This window comes from Chiloscyllium punctatum, chromosome 46 (genome assembly GCF_047496795.1).
Source record: "Chiloscyllium punctatum isolate Juve2018m chromosome 46, sChiPun1.3, whole genome shotgun sequence".
NCBI lineage: Eukaryota > Metazoa > Chordata > Chondrichthyes > Orectolobiformes > Hemiscylliidae > Chiloscyllium > Chiloscyllium punctatum.
This window is the reverse complement of record NC_092784.1, coordinates 62,083,874-62,100,196: the sequence shown is the minus strand read 5'-3', so window position 1 is coordinate 62,100,196 and position 16,323 is coordinate 62,083,874. Positions and strand designations below refer to the sequence as shown.

At 44.9% G+C, this 16,323-nt stretch overlaps 1 protein-coding gene across 1 annotated transcript in view; it reads left to right on the top strand.

Moving 5' to 3' along the window:
* Positions 1–2,551: 2,551 nt before the first annotated feature.
* Positions 2,552–16,323, top strand: part of LOC140467929 (intercellular adhesion molecule 5-like) — a 36,274-nt gene continuing 22,502 nt past the window's right edge. Inside the window, exons 1-2 of the mRNA XM_072563995.1 lie at positions 2,552–2,665; positions 3,168–3,437. Of these exons, the coding sequence (XP_072420096.1) occupies positions 2,605–2,665; positions 3,168–3,437 (331 nt within the window). The 5' untranslated portion in view covers positions 2,552–2,604. The remainder of the gene's footprint in view (positions 2,666–3,167; positions 3,438–16,323) is intronic.

The window sequence follows — 16,323 nt, the reverse complement described above, 5'->3', positions numbered from 1 at the left end:
TTCAGGAATTGTCCAATTTATCCAATGACAACCAAGTTTCTCAAACCGAACTAGTCCCACTTGCCTGTGTCTGGCCCATATACTTTTAAACTTTTCCTATTCATGTACCTGCCTTTTCAATGTTGTAACTGTACCGGCACCTACCAGTTCCCTTGGCACTTCTATTTGTAGCTTCAACTTTGTCAAAAAACAAGATGGTGCACTCTGCTGGAAGCAGAATGCCAAAACACTTATAGCTTGTTTCTGATAATTTCATTGCACTTTACACTAAGAACGTAGAACTACATAACTACAAAACTACCTAAGTAATACAGTGAAATGGAAATGTAATCCCAACAAAATCAACTTTTTAAATCTGTATTCTGATGTAGTTGATAGCTATAACACTGTGAACTGGATTTTCCACTGCTATATTGCCCAAAATCTGGAAACAAAAATGAAGGGAATATAGGACAGAGACCTGCTGCCAGATTTTCACCATTGCCAGCAAGTCAGAGAACTATCCACAGGCAGAACCTTTGAACATGTTGTCAGGTATGGATGGTTTGAGTTATAAAGAAAGGCTGAATAGGCTGGGAGTTCTTTTCACTGGAGCATAGGAGGTACATTGAAGTACATAAAATAATGAGGGCGATAGATGGAATTAATGGTAGTTGGCTTATCTCTAGGATGGGGAATTTCAAGACTAGGGTACACATTTGTAAGGTGAGATGAGACATTTAAAAAAAGATGGAGGAATCTTTTTTACACAGAGAGTGGTTTGCGTGTGGAATGAACTTCCTGAGAAAGTGGTGGATGTGCATACAATTACAACATTTAAAAGACATTTGGATGAGTACATGAATAGGAAAGACTTGGACAGATATGGGCCAGGAACAGGCAGGTAGGACTAGTTTAGTTTAGGATTATGTTTGGCATGGACTGGTTGGACTGAACGGTCTATTTCCATGCTGTATGACTCTAACTGTGGGGAGCCAGTTTCCAAAATATTCCTCAACTTCAACTTCAATTATTATTTGTAGTGATCTGAACGGTGTCAGTCGAGTGGATCTTATAGAATATAAGTTCCCTGATTGGGGCTGTTAACCTGGTCCAATCAGGGAGTCCTGACTGTTAAGGGTTCTGTTCACTCTATGAGCCAAATCTGAGCTAGCTGGGTCAGTGTCATGTAGGAGAAAGTGAGGACTGCAGATGCTGGAGATCAGAGCTTCAGTGGTTACTACACCAAACGCCATCCCCTGAAATAAACTGTCTCTCTCATTTACTGGAGTCTTATGTCTAGTAGTGGCATTCCTGATGCCATTTCATGGCCTCCCCTACATAGGATAGAATCCCTTTGGTCCTCACCTTCCAACCCACTAATCTCCGGATACAGCGCATCATCCTCCACCATTTCCACCACCATCTGTCAGACCCCACAACCAGAGATGCATTTCCCTCCCAGCCCTATCAGCATTTCACAGAGATCATTCCCTCTGCAACTCTCTCGTTAGGTCCATGACCCCCACCAACCCACCCTCCACTCTCGGTACCTTCCCTTGCCATCGCAAGATGTGTAAACCCTGCGCTCACACTTCCTGCCTCACTTCCACCCAAGGCCCCAAAAGATCCTTCCACATCAGACAGATTTTCCTGCACATCCAAACACCTGATCTACTGTATCTGTTGCTCTTGATGTGATCTCCTCTACATTGGGGAGACAGGATACTAACTCGTAGAATGTTTCAGAGAACATCTCTGGGACACACATACCAAACAACCCCACTGCCTTGTGGCCAATTGCTTCAACTCTCCTCTCCCAAGTTCTGGGCCTCCTCCACTGCCAAACCCTAACCGCCCAATGCCTGGAGGAAGAATGCTTCATCTTCTGTCTTGGGACCTTCCAATCACATGGCATCAACATCAATTGCACCAGTTTCCTCATCTCCCCTCCCACCACCTCAACCGAGATCCAACCATCCAACTCGTCACTGCCCTGTTGACCTGTCCTATTTGTCCATTTTCCTTCTCACCAATCCACTCCACCCTCCACTCCAAGCTATCACCATCACCTCTCCACCTGCATATACCCATCGTCTTCCTAGCTACCATCCCCCCAACCCTACCACCTACTCATATTTATCTCTTAGTCCCCTTTCCCCTCCCCAGTTATGCCTGAAACGTCGACTCTCCTGCTCCTCAGATGCTGCCTAACAACTGTACTTTTCCAACCCCACACTTTTTGGCCTATTGTAAGCTCTAACCATGTGGCTTCATATGAGGAGCCTTCTAAAATGTCGAAATATACTTAAAGCCTTTCAAACGTTGAAAATTAACATTTTTAATGTTGAAAGACATATCAGGAGACTATTCATTTTTACTGTAATCATTTTGTTTTCATATTCAGTTTTCCTTACAGTTTTTGGGCAGTGCAGTGTAGCACACATTGAGGGACTAAAGGGTGCTACTTACAGATAACATAAAACCGTTACTATTTAAAATGCAGCACACAATCATCCAACTGCCAAATAAACTTGTTTTGGGCATGTTGAAATCATCACTTATGGTCTCACTGATACACTTGTATCTGAAACTATCTGGGTTTGGCGTCAAATTGAGCGATTGATGTTTCTTAGCAGCATGTATAACAACATAATCCCTTCAGTGCTGGCTTTCTGGATCCAAAGTGAGTATCTGTGTTAAAGGAACTGCTTAACAACGAATTGTTCCCTGGATTAAAAAGTTAACTTCCAAGTGTTTAAAAACTTTAAGGACATTTCTTGTGCTGGACATGGGCATGTCTCTGTGGCAGCTCCTGTATTTATTAAGTTAGTACTGGGTAAAAGGTGACCATTCATTCTGATGGTTCTGAAAACCATGCTTATTGAGACAGCCCTGAAGTTTAGTCGCTTTATATCATGAAATGTCACACTAGAAAACTTCTGTTCCTGACTCTTTCCTTGTCTAGCCTCTCTCCCATATTTCTCTCTCTAATTCCTTTGTAGTTCCTCTCATGTTTAACTAACTTCTTCCTCTCCTCAGCAAGTGATCATCTGCTTCTACCTAAAGTATGCATTCAAAAAACTCTGAGTCCTCAAATGCACTATTATGTCAGGGAGTTACATGCAATATGTTGCCTTGAATGGATTCTGTCTGTTTGTATTTACTGTGGTTTGTTTTCTTGGCAGCCACTGTAACTGGATTGGAAGTTTTAATCAATGTAAACTCCACAGCCGTGGAATTTGGAGGTGCCATCGAGATGAACTGCAGCACAACATGTCCAAAACCAACAATAAATGTGGAACATAAACCAGGAGTAAATTTCATTAGAACAAAGGGCATTACTTGGTACCATGACTATTTCCCAAGTGTCCAGAAGTGGGATTTAACACTAGCATGTTCTGTGAAATGTCTGGATCCTCAGCCAAAGGATGTGAAAGAGTATGTCACAGTGTACAGTAAGTATAAACTCAAGACCTGGCATTAAAGAAATACAGCGGCATGGGATGGCATTGCTGATGATAAGTGGAACCTGTCTGATTTAGTGCAGGTTGATCCTGGCTTAATAAGGAATGATTCTTCAGAGTGGAGTAAAACAGATTAACAGACAAATGCAGTTTCGTCCTGATTACAGCTGGGTTAATGAGCAGTTATTGATCGAAGACAATGCAGATAATGTGGGTTTATTGTAGAAAGTCATGTAGGAATCTTTTAAAAACCAGTTGTCCAAGATTCAGGGACTAGCATTTTCCTGTGAGGATGAAAGATAAGGATGGAAAGATTTGGTAACCATGGTTTAGGTGTTGGAGGTGATTTCATCGAATTCCAGGAGCAGCAATTACTATTTTATATGCTGTTGCATTGTTTTGGAATTTTGGAAAAAAAAAGTCAAAACAACAGCACTTTAAAAGGGAGAAGAGCAGACAAAGGAAGTACATGGTGAGGACAGTGCAGGAGAGAGAGAGAGAGAGAAAACCTGCACAGTTACCGCCTTTGCTGTTTGAATTTGTGTATCGCTGGACATCGGAGTGCATCTGGGAAAATTATCAAACAGTGAAATTCATAACTAATCTTGGAGGAACTGTTGGGCGAAGTTCACAGCACAGAATCACATAAGTTAATTGTTGTTTTAAGTCTGTCCAAGAGAAAGGCTGCAGTCGAGAGTATAGTGGATTCTTTCTTGATTATATGTTTTTGGAGATAAGTCTCTTGATGAAACTTAAAATATAAGCCATAGCTATTAATTTAACTTGGGGCAGTGTTTGTAGAGGAATAAGACAATGTTATTTTCTGGGTCTGTAGATTGTGAAGGAGCAAAAATGGCCTTTGCAGTGATATGTACGTCTTGTCAGATGTGGGAGTTTAAAGAGAGTTTAAGGGTTACTGCGGATTATATCTGCCATAAATGCTGTTGGATGCAAATCTTATCAGATCGAGTGGATCGGTTGGAGAGACAGATAGAAGCGATGAGGAATTTGCAACAGCAACAGTATGTGATGGATGGCAGTTATAGGAAGGGGGAAAGTCTCAGATACAGCCACATAGATGGGTTAACTCCAGGAAGGGTAAGAGAGGTCAGCACCTAGGGCAGGAGTCTTTTGTGGATATACCCATTTCAAAGAGGTATACTGTTTTGGAAAATGTAGGGGGTGATGAATTCTCAGGGGAACATAGCACGAACAGCCAAGTTTCTGGTATTGAGACTGGTTCTAATGCAATGAGGGGTAAGTCGGCTTCCAAGAGATCAATTGTGTTAGGGGATTCTGTAGTCAAAGGTACGGGCAGACATTTCTGTGGCCAACAGAGAAAAAGCAGAATGGTGTGTTATTTCCCTGGTGCCAGGATCAAGGATGTCTCACAAAGGGTGCAGAATGTTTTCACGGAGGAGAGGGGTCAGCAGGAGGTCATTGTCCACATTGGAACCAACGACATTGGAAGGGAAAAGGTTGAGACACTGAAGGGAGATTGCAGAGAGTTAGGCAGAAATTTAAAAAGGAGGTCCTCAAGGGTAGTACTATCTGGATTACTCCCAGTGCTATAAGCTCGTGAGGGCAGGAATAGGAGGGTAGAGCAGATGAATGCATGGATTCTGGATTAGTGGCCTGATGAAGGGCTTTTGCCCAAAACGTCGATTTCAAAGCTACTTGGATGCTGCCTGAACTGCTGTGCTCTTCCAGCACCACTAATCCAGAATCTGGTTTCCAGCATCTGCAGTCATTGTTTTTACCCAGATGAATGCATGGCTGAGGAGCTGGTATATGGGAGAAGGATTCACATTTTTGGATCATTGGAATCTCTTTAGGGTAGAAGTGACCTGTACAAGAAGGACGGATTGCACCTAAATTGGAAGGGGACTAATATACTGGCAGGGAAATTTGCTAGAACTGCTTGGGAGAATTTAAACTAGTAAGGTGGGGGGGCGGGGGGGAACCCAGGGACATAGCGAGGAAAGAGGTCGATCTGAGACGGGTACAGCTGAGAAAAGAAATGAGTCAAACAGTCAGGGCAGGCAGGGACAAGGTAGGACTAATAAAATAAAATGCATTTATTTCAATGCAAGGGGCCTAACAGGGAAGGCAGATGAACTCAGGGCATGGTTAGCAACATGAGACTGGGATATAGCAATTACAGAAACATGGCTCAGGGATAGGCAGGACTGGCAGCTTAATGTTCCAGGATACAAATGCTACAGGAAGGATAAAAAGGGAGGCAAGAGAGGAGGGGTAGTGGCATTTTTGATAAGGGATAGCATTACAGCTGTGCTGAGGGAGGATATTCCCAGAAATACATTCAGGGAAGTTATTTGGGTGGAACCGAGAAATAAAAAAGGGATGATCACCTTTTTGGGATTGTATGATAGACCCCCCAATAGTCAGAGGAAAATTGAGAAACAAACTTGTAAGGAGATCTCAGCTAGGGTAGTTATGGAAAGGGATTTTAACTTTCCAAATATCGACCGGGACTGCCATAGTGTTAAAGGTTTAGATGGAGAGGAATTTCTTAAGTGTGTACAAGACAATTTTCTGATTCAGTATGTGGATGTGCCTACTAGAGAAGGTGCAAAACTTGACCTACTCTTGGGAAATAAGGCAGGGCAGGTGACTGAGGTGTCAGTGGGGGAAGCACATTGGGGCCAGTGACCATAATTCTATTTGCTTTAAAACAGTGATGGAAAAGGATAGACCAGATCTAAGAGTTGAAGTTCTAAATTGGAGTAAGGCCAATTTTGACGGTATTAGGCAAGAACTTTCAAAAGCTGATTGGAGGCAGATGTTCCCAGGTAAAGGGATGGCCGGAAAATGGGAAGCCTTCAGAAATGAGATGACAAGAATCCATAAGACCATAAGACATAGGAGTGGAAGTAAGTCCACTCCGCCATTCAATCATGGCTGATGCGCATTTCAGCTCCACTTGCCAGCACTCTCCCCGTAGCCCTTAATTCCTCTAGACAAGAACCTATCAATCTCGGCCTTGAAGACATTTAGCGTCAAGGCTTCCACTGCACTCCGTGGCAATGAATTCCACAGGCCCACCACTGTCTGGCTGAAGAAATGTCTCCGCATTTCCGTTCTGAAATGACCCCCTCTAATTCTAAGGCTGTGTCCACGGGTCCTAGTCTCCTCGCCTAACAGAAACAATTTTCTAGCATCCACCTTTTCAAAGCCATGTATTATTTTGTACGTCTCTATTAAGTCTCCCCTTAATCTTCTAAACTCCAACGAATACAATCCCAGTATCCTCAGCCGTTCCTCATATGCTAGACCTGTCATTCCAGGGATCATCCGTGTGAATCTCCGCTGGACACGTTCCAGTGCCAGTATGTCCTTCCTGAGGTGTGGGGACCAAAACTGGACACAGTACTCCAAATGGGGCCTAACCAGAGCTTTATAAAGTCTTAGTAGTACATCTCTGCTTTTATATTCCAACCCTCTTGAGATAAGAGACAACATTGCATTTGCTTTCTTAATCACAGACTCAACCTGCATGTTTACCTTTAGAGAATCCTCGACTAGCACTCCCAGATCCCTTTGTGCTTTGGCTTTATTAAGTTTCTCACCATTTAGAAAGTAGTTCATGCTTTTATTCTTTTTGCCAAAGTGCAAGACCTCGCACTTGCTCACGTTAAATTCCATCAGCCATTTCCTGGACCACTCTCCCAACCTATCTAGATCCTTCTGTAGCCTCCCCACTTCCTCAGTACTACCTGCCTGTCCACCTAACTTCGTATCATCGGCAAACTTCGCTAGAATGCCCGCGGTTCCCTCATCCAAATCATTAATATATAATGCGAACAGCTGTGGCCCCAGCACCGAACCCAGCGGGACACCGCTCGTCACCGGCTGCCATTCTGAAAAAGAACCTTTTATCCCAACTCTCTGCCTTCTGTTAGATAGCCAATCCTCAATCCATCCCAGCAGCTCACCTCGAACACCATGGGCCCTCACCTTGCTCAGCAGCCTCCCGTGTGGCACCTTATCAAAGGCCTTTTGAAAGTCCAGATAGACCACATCCACTGGGTTTCCCTGGTCTAACCTACTTGTTACCTCTTCAAAAAATTTTCCAACAGGTTTGTCAGGCATGACCTCCCTTTACTAAATCCATGTTGACTTGTTCTAATCAGACTCTGCTCTTCCAAGAATTTAGAAACCTTATCCTTAATGATGGATTCTAGAATTTTACCAACAACCGAGGTTAAGCTGATTGGCCTATAATTTTCCATCTTTTGCCTTGATCCTTTCTTGAACAAGGGGGTTACTACAGCCATCTTCCAATCATCCGGGACCTTTCCTGACTCCAGTGACTCTTGAAAGATCTCAACCAATGCCTCTGCTATTTCCTCAGCAACCTCTTTCAGAACTCTAGGGTGTATCCCATCGGGGCCAGGAGATTTATCAATTTTAAGACTTTTTAACTTTTCTAGCACTATCTCTTTCGTAATGGCAACCATACTCAACTCAGCTCCATGACACCCTTTAATTTTTGGGATATTACTCATGTCTTCCACTGTGAAAACTGACGCAAAGTACTTGTTAAGTTCTCCTGCTATTTCCTTATCTCCCATCACTAGGCTCCCTGCATCAGTTTGAAGTGGCCCAATGTCTACTTTTGCCTGTCGTTTGTTTCTTATGTACTGAAAGAAACTTTTACTATTATTTCTAATATTACTGGCTAGCCTACCTTCATATTTGATCCTCTCATCCAGAGAAACTATATTCCTGTCAGGGTGAAAGGGAAGGCTGGTAGGTATAGGGAATGCTGGATGACTAAAGAAATTGAGGGTTTGGTTAAGAAAAAGAAGGAAGCATATGTCACGTATAGACAGGATCGATCGAGTGAATCCTTAGGAGAGTATAAAGAAAGTAGGAGTATACTTAAGAGGGAAATCAGGAGGGCAAAAAGGGGACATGAGATAGCGTTGGCAAATAGAATTAAGGAGAATCCAAAGGGTTTTTACAAATATATTAAGGACAAAAGGGTAACTAGGGAGAGAACAGGGCCCCTCAAAGATCAGCAAGGTGCTGCATTTTGGGAAAGCAAATCTTAGCAGGACTTATACACTTAATGGTCAGGTCCTAGGGAGTGTTGCTGAACAAAGAGACCTTTGAGTGCAGGTTCATATGTCCTTGAAAGTGGAGTCGCAGGTAGATAGGATAGTGAAGAAGGCGTTTGGTATGCTTTCCTTTATTGGTCAGAGTATTGAGTACAGGAGTTGGGAGGTCACGTTGCGGCTGTACAGGACATTGGTTAGGACACTGTTGAAATATTGCGTGCAGTTCTGGTCTCCTTCCTATTGGAAAGATGTTGTGAAACTTGAAAGGGTTCAGAAAAGATTTAAAAGGATGTTGCCAGGGTTGGAGAATCTGAGCTACAGGGAGAGGCTGAACAGGCAAGGGCTGTTTTCCCTGGAGCGTTGGAGGCTGAGGTTATAAACCTTATCAAGGTTCACAAAATTATGAGGGGCATGGATAGGATAAATAGGCAAAGTCTTTTCCCTGGGGTTGGTGAGTCCAGAACTAGAGGGCATAGGTTTAGGGTGAGAGGGGAAATATATAAAAGACACCAATAGAGGTAATGTTTTCATGCAAAGGGTGGTACATGTATGGAATGAGCTGCCAGAGGAAGTGGTGGAGGATGGTACAATGACAACATTTAAGAGGCATTTGGATGGGTATGTGAATAGAAAGGGTTTGGAGGGATATGGGCTGGGTGCTGGCAGGTGGGACTAGATTGGGTTGGGATATCTGGTCGGCATCGACGGGTTGGACCGTAGGGTCTGTTTCCATGCTGTACATCTCTATGACTCTATGACTCTAGGTTTAAATAAAAAGGAAGAATATTTAAGGTTTGGGAAACATAAATCAAATAAGGCCTTTGAGGAATATAAGGGAAGCAAAAAATAATTTTTTAAAAATTCGGAGGGCTTGAAGAGTCCATGAAACATGCTTGGCAAGTAGGATTAAGGAGAATCCCAAGGTATTTTATACACATATTAGAGCGGGAAGGTAACGACAGAAAGGGTAGATCCATTCAAGGACAAAGGAAGGAATTTATGCATTGAGCCAGAAGAAGAGTTTGATATCCTTAATTAGAACTTCACACCATATTCACCAAGGAGAAAAACATAAGGTTAGAGATCATAAGTTTAGAGCAGGCTTTGTTGATACTATAAGGCATGAAAATATTAAAAAGGTGTTGGTGTCTCAAAAAACATTAAGGTAGATAAGTTCCCAGGGCCTGATGGGATCTATACCAAGATACAGGAGGCAAGGGAGGACATTGCTGGGGCCTTGAAAAAGCTCTTTGTGTAGTCTTGAGCCACAGGCGAGGACCAAGAATACTGGCAAATAGCCAATGCTGTTCCTTTGTTTAAGAAGGACAACAGGGAAAATCCAGGAAATTATAATCTGGTGAGCTTTATGTCAGTGGTAGGGAAATTACTGGAGAAGATTCTTAGAGACAAGATTTACTTGCATTTGTAAAAGAATGGACTTAATAGGGATAGTCAAAATGGCTTTATGCAAATATTATGAACATGATTGCATTTTTTGAGGAAGTGACAAAGATGATAGATGAGGATTAGGCAGCACATGTTAGCTACATGGATTTCACTAAAGCATTTTACAAAGTCTCTCGTGGTAGACTGGTTCAGAAAATCAAATCACATGGAATCCATGGTGAATTGACAAGTTGGATTCAAAATGTGGCATAGCCAAAGAAGACAGGGGGTATTTGTCAAAGGTTATTTTTCTGATTGAAGGTCTGTGACTAGTGGTGTTCCGTAAGGATTTAGCACAGGACCTCAGTTGTTGATAATAAATAATTTAGATGAAAATGTCAGTGGTCTGACAAATAAGTTTGTAGATGACTTGGTGAAGGAAAGTGAGGAAAGATAGGCAATAGGGTAGTGGTGATGGGAGATTTTAATTTTTCCAACATTTACTGGGATACACTTAACGTCAGAGGTCTGGATGGGGTAGAATTTGTAAGAAAAGTCCAGTAGCGTTTTCTAGAGCAGTGTGTGAGTAGTCTGATGAGGGAAGAGGCCATATTGGACCCTGGTACTGGGGAACGAGCCAGGACAGGTGGTAGATGTTGCGGTGGGGGATTTCTTTGGGAACAGTGACCACAATTCTGTAAGTTTTAGAATACTCGTGGATAAAGAAGAGAGTGGCCCTAAGGGAAGAGTACTAAACTGGGCCAAGGCCAATTATATCAAAATTAGGCAGGAGCTCAGAAATGTGGAATGGACATAGCTATTTGAAGGGAAGTCCACAGTTGAGATGTGGGAGGCTTTCAAAGATAGGTAAAAGATAGTGCAGGATGGGCATGTCCCAAAGAAGGCAAAGGATAGGAAGGGCAAGATTCGTGAACCATGGATGACAGGAGAAATTGTACGACTAGCCAAGAGGAAAAGGGATGCAGACATAAGGTCTAGGCAGCTAAGAACAGAACAGGCCCTGGAAGAATATCGGAAGCGCAGGACAAGTCTTAAACGAGGAATCAAGCAGGCTAAAAGGGGTCATTTAATAGCTTTAGCAAGCAGAATTAAGGAAAATCCCAAAGCATTTTATTCTTATATAAGAAGCAAGCGGGTAACTAGAGAAAGGATTGGTCCACTAAAGGATAACGATAGAAGGCTGTGTGTCAAACCTGAAAGAATGGGTGAGATTCCAAATGATTACTTTGCATCAGTGTTCACTGAGGAGAGGAACATGATGAATCCTGAGATTAGAGATAGAAGTTTGATTAGTCTGGATTACGTTGACATATGTCGGGAAGATGTGTTGGGTAGGCGAGAGGTTATTAAGGTGGACAAATCCCCAGGACCGGATGGGATCTATCCCAGGATGCTGAGGGAGGCAAGAGAGGAAATAGCTGGGGTCCTGACAGATTTCTTTGTGGCATCCTTAAATACAGGTGAGGTGCCAGAGGACTGGAGGGTTGCTCATAATGTCCCCTGTACAAGAACGGTAGTAGGGATATTCCGGATAATGACAGACCAGGGAGCCTGACGTCGGTGGTGGGGAGGTTGCTGGAGAAGGTACTGAGGGACAGGATCTGTTTATACTTAGAAAAGAATGGGCTTATCACTGATAGGCAACAGGGTTTTGTGCAGGGGAGATCATGCCTTACCAACTTAATAGAGTTCTTTGAGGAAGTGACCAAGTTGATAGATGAAGGAAGGGCTGTTGATGTCATATACATGGAGTTTAGTAAGGCGTTTTGATTAGGTTCCCCATGGTAGACTAATGGAGAAATTGAAGTCATATGGTGTGCTTGGTGTTGTAGCTAGGTGGATAGAGAACTGGTTGAGAAACAGGAGACAGAGAGCACTAGTTGAAGGGAGTTTCTTGAAATGGAGAAAGATGACCACTGGTGTTCCACAGGGGTCAGTGTCAGGGCCACTGTTGTTTGTAATATATACAAATGATCTGGAAGAGTGCGCTGTTGGTATGATCAGCAAGTTCGCGGATGACATGAAGATTGGTGGAGTAGCAGAAAGCATAAAAGACTGTCAGAGAATACAGGAGGAAATAGATAGAGAGTTGGGCAGAAAAGTGGCAGATGGTTTTCAATCCAGACAAATGTGAGGTGATGCATTTAGGCAAGACTAATTCTAGAGCGAATTATACAATGAACGGAAGAGCCTTGAGAAAAGTTGATGGGAAGAGAGATCTGGGAGTGCAGGTTTTTGTACCCTGAAGGTTGCTGCGCAGGTGGATAGAGTGGTCAAGAAGGCACATAGTATGCTTGCCTTCATTGGACGGGGTATCAAGTATAAGAGCTGGCAAGCCATGTTAACATTGTACAAGACATTGGTTCGGCCGCATTTAGAATACTGTGTACAGTTCTAGTCGCCACATTACCAAAAGGATGTGGGCACTTTGGAGAGGGTACAGAGAAGGTTTACGAGGATGTTGCCTGGTATGGAAGGGGCTGGCTATGAAGAAAGGTTGAGTAGATTAGGTTTGTTTTCATTAGAAAAAAGGAGATTGAAGGGGGACCTGATTGAGGTTTACAAAATCATGAAAGGTATAGACAGGGTGGATAGAGACAAGCTTTTTCCCAGGGTGAAGGATTCAATTATGAGAGGTCACGTTTTCAAGGTGAGAGGTGGAAAGTTTAAGGGGAATACACACCGCATTACTTCACACAGAGGGTGGTGGGCGTTTGGAATGCGTTGCCAGCAGAAGTGGTAGAGGCAGGCACGGTAGATTAATTTAAGATGTGTCTGGATAAATGCATGAGTAGGTGGGGAGCAGAGGGATACAGATGCTTAAGAATTGACCGACAGGCTTAGGCAGTACATGTGGATCGGCTCAGGCTTAGAGCGCCGAAGGGCCTGTTCCTGAGCTGTAAATTTTCTTTGAACTTTATATCAAAGGACACAGCAGAATATAGACCAAATGGAAAGTTAGGTGGAGAAATGGAAGATGGAGTTTAATGCGGATAAGTTGAGTGATGCATTTTGGGAGATCAATTGCCCTAACACCCTTGAAATAAGGCCAACATTCTATTACCCTTCTTGATTCCTGCTGCACCTGTGTTGCAGATTTCTGCAGTTTCTCTCCATTAAAGTAATATTTTAGTCTTTTGTTCTCCTTTCCAAAGTGAATAACTTCACATTTTCTCACATTATACTCCATTTACCAACTTTTTGCTAACTACAGTACATTTGCTTCCTCCTTTTATTTCATAAACAGTTGCTGTCCCAGCACGAATTCATGTGTGACCTCACTGGTCACAGGTCGCCAACTTGAAAAAGAACCCCTTATCCCCACTCACTGTTTCTTCCTCATTAGTCAATTCTCTATCCACCCAATTCTTCCTTCGCACCTAACCCACCTGTCTATCTTCCTTCCCACCTATCTCTACTCGTTTGTCTTCCCTCCCCCCATCCCACCCGTCTATTTCCCCTCCCACCTGTCCCGACCCATCTATCTTCTTTCCCACCAATCCCCACCCGTCTATCTTCCTTCCCACTGTCCCCACTCACCTATCACCACCCCGTCTATCTTCTTTCCCACCAATCCCCACCCGTCTATCTTCCTTCCCACTGTCCCCACTCACCTATCACCACCCTGTCTATCTTCCTTCCCACCTATCCCCATCCGCCTATCGTCCTTCCCACCTATCCCCACCTGTCTTTCTTCTTTCCCACCTATCCCCATCCTTCAATCTTCCTTCCCACCTGTCCCCGCCCGTCTATCTTCTTTCTAGATTGATAGATTCTTGTTGTCTCGAGGAATTAAGGGCTACAGGGAGAATGCGGGTAAGTGGAGTCGAAATGCCCATCAGCCATGATTGAATGGCGGAGTGGACTCGATGGGCCGAATGGCCTTACTTCCACTCCTATGTCTTATGGTCTTATTTCCCACCTGTCTACCTTCCTTCCCACCTGTCCCTACCCGTCTATCTTCCTTCCCACTGTCCCCACTCGTCTATCTTCCTGCCCACCTATCGCCACCTCGTCTATCTTCCTTCCCACGTGTCCCCATCCTTCTACCTTCCTTCCCACCTATCCCCACTTGTCTATCTTCCTTCCCACCTGTCCCCACCCATCCATCTTCTTTCCCACTTATCCCACCCATCTATCTTCCTTCCCACCTCTCCCACCTGTGTATCTTCCTTCCCACCTGTCCGCACTCGTCTATCTTCCTTCCCACCTATCCCCACCCGTCTATCTTCCTTCCCACCTGTCCCGACTCGTCTATCTTCCTTCCCACCTGTCCCCACCCATCTATCTTACATCCCACCTATCCCCACCCGTCTACCTTCCTTCCCACCTGTCCCACTTGTCTATCTTCCTTCCCACTTATCACCACCCATCTATCATCCTTCCCACCTATCCCCATCCATCTACCTTCCTTCCCACCTGTCCCCACCCGTCTATCTTCCTTCCCACCTGTCTCCACCCGTCTATCTTCCTTCCCACCTGTCCCCACCCGTCTATCTTCCTTCCCACCTGTCCCCACCCGTCTATCTTCCTTCCCACCTGTCTCCACCCGTCTATCTTCCTTCCAAACTGTCCCCACCCATCTATCTTCCTTCCCACCTGTGCCCACCCGTCTATCTTCCTTCCAACCTATCCCCATCCTTCTATCTTCCTTCCCACCTGTGCCCACCCGTCTATCTTCCTTCCCACCTGTCCACACCGCTCTATCTTCCTTCCCACCTATCCCCAACTGTCTATCTTCTTTCCCACCCATCCCACCCATCTACCTTCCTTCCCACCTATCCCCATCCTTCTATCTTCCTTCCCATCTATCCCCACACGCAAATTTTCCTTCCCACCTATCCCCACCTGTCTATCTTCCTTCCCATCTATCCCCACCCGTCTATCTTCCTTCCCACCTATCCCCACCCGTCTATCTTCCTTCCCACCTGTCCCCACCTGTCTATCTTCCTTCCCACCTATCCCCATCCTTCTATCTTCCTATCCACGTATCCCCACCCGTCTATCTTCCTTCCCACCTATCCCCATCCTTCTACTTTCCTTCCCACCTATCTCCACCTGTCTATCTTCCTTCCCATCTATCCCCACACGCAAATTTTCCTTCCCACCTGTCCCCACCTGTCTATCTTACGTCCCACCTATCCCCACCCGTCTACCTTTCTTCCCACCTGTCCCACTTGTCTATCTTCCTTCCCACTTATCACCACCCATCTATCATCCTTCCCACCTATCCCCATCCATCTACCTTCCTTCCAACCTGTCCCCACCCGTCTATCTTCCTTCCCACTTATCACCACCAATCTATCTTCCTTCCCACCTATCCCCATCCTTCTATCTTCCTACCCACCTGTCCCCACCCGTCTATCTTCCTTCCCATCTGTCTCCACCCGTCTATCTTCCTTCCCACCTGTCCCCACCCATCGATCTTCCTTCCCACCTATCCCCATCCGTCTCCCTTCTTTCCCACCTATCCCACCCGTCTATCTTCCTTCCCACCTGTCCCACTTGTCTATCTTCCTTCCCACTTATAACCACCTATCTATCTTCCTTCCCACCTGTCCCCACCTGTCTATCTTCCTTCCCACCTGTCCCCACCAATCTATCTTCCTTCCCACCTATCCCCAACTGTCTATCTTCTTTCCCACCCATCCCACCCATCTACCTTCCTTCCCACCTATCCCCATCCTTCTATCTTCCTTCCCACCTATCCCACCTGTCTATCTTCCTTCCCATCTATCCCCACACGCAAATTTTCCTTCCCACCTGTCCCCACCTGTCTATCTTCCTTCCCACCTATCCCCACCCGTCTATCTTCCTTCCCACCTGTCCCCACCTGTCTATCTTTCTTCCCACCTGTCCCCACCTGTCTATCTTCCTTCCCACCTATCCCCATCCTTCTATCTTCCTATCCACGTATCCCCACCCGTCTATCTTCCTTCCCACCTATCCCCATCCTTCTATCTTCCTTCCCACCTATCCCACCAATCTACCTTCCTTCCCACCTATCACTACCCGTCTATCTTCCTTCCCATCTATCCCCACACGCAAATTTTCCTTCCCACCTGTCCCCACCCGTCTATCTTCCTTCCCACCTGTCCCCACCTGTCTATCTTTCTTCCCACCTGTCCCCACCCGTCTATCTTCCTTCCCACCTGTCCCCACCTGTCTATCTTTCTTCCCATCTGTCCCCACCTGTCTATCTTCCTTCCCACCTGTCCCCACCTGTCTATCTTCCTTCCCACCTATCCCCATCCTTCTATCTTCCTATCCACCTATCCCCACCCGTCTATCTTCTTCCCACCTGTCCCCACTCGTCTATCTTCCTTCCCACCTATACCCCTCCTTCTACCTTCCTTCCCACCTGTCCCCACCCGTCTATCTTCCTT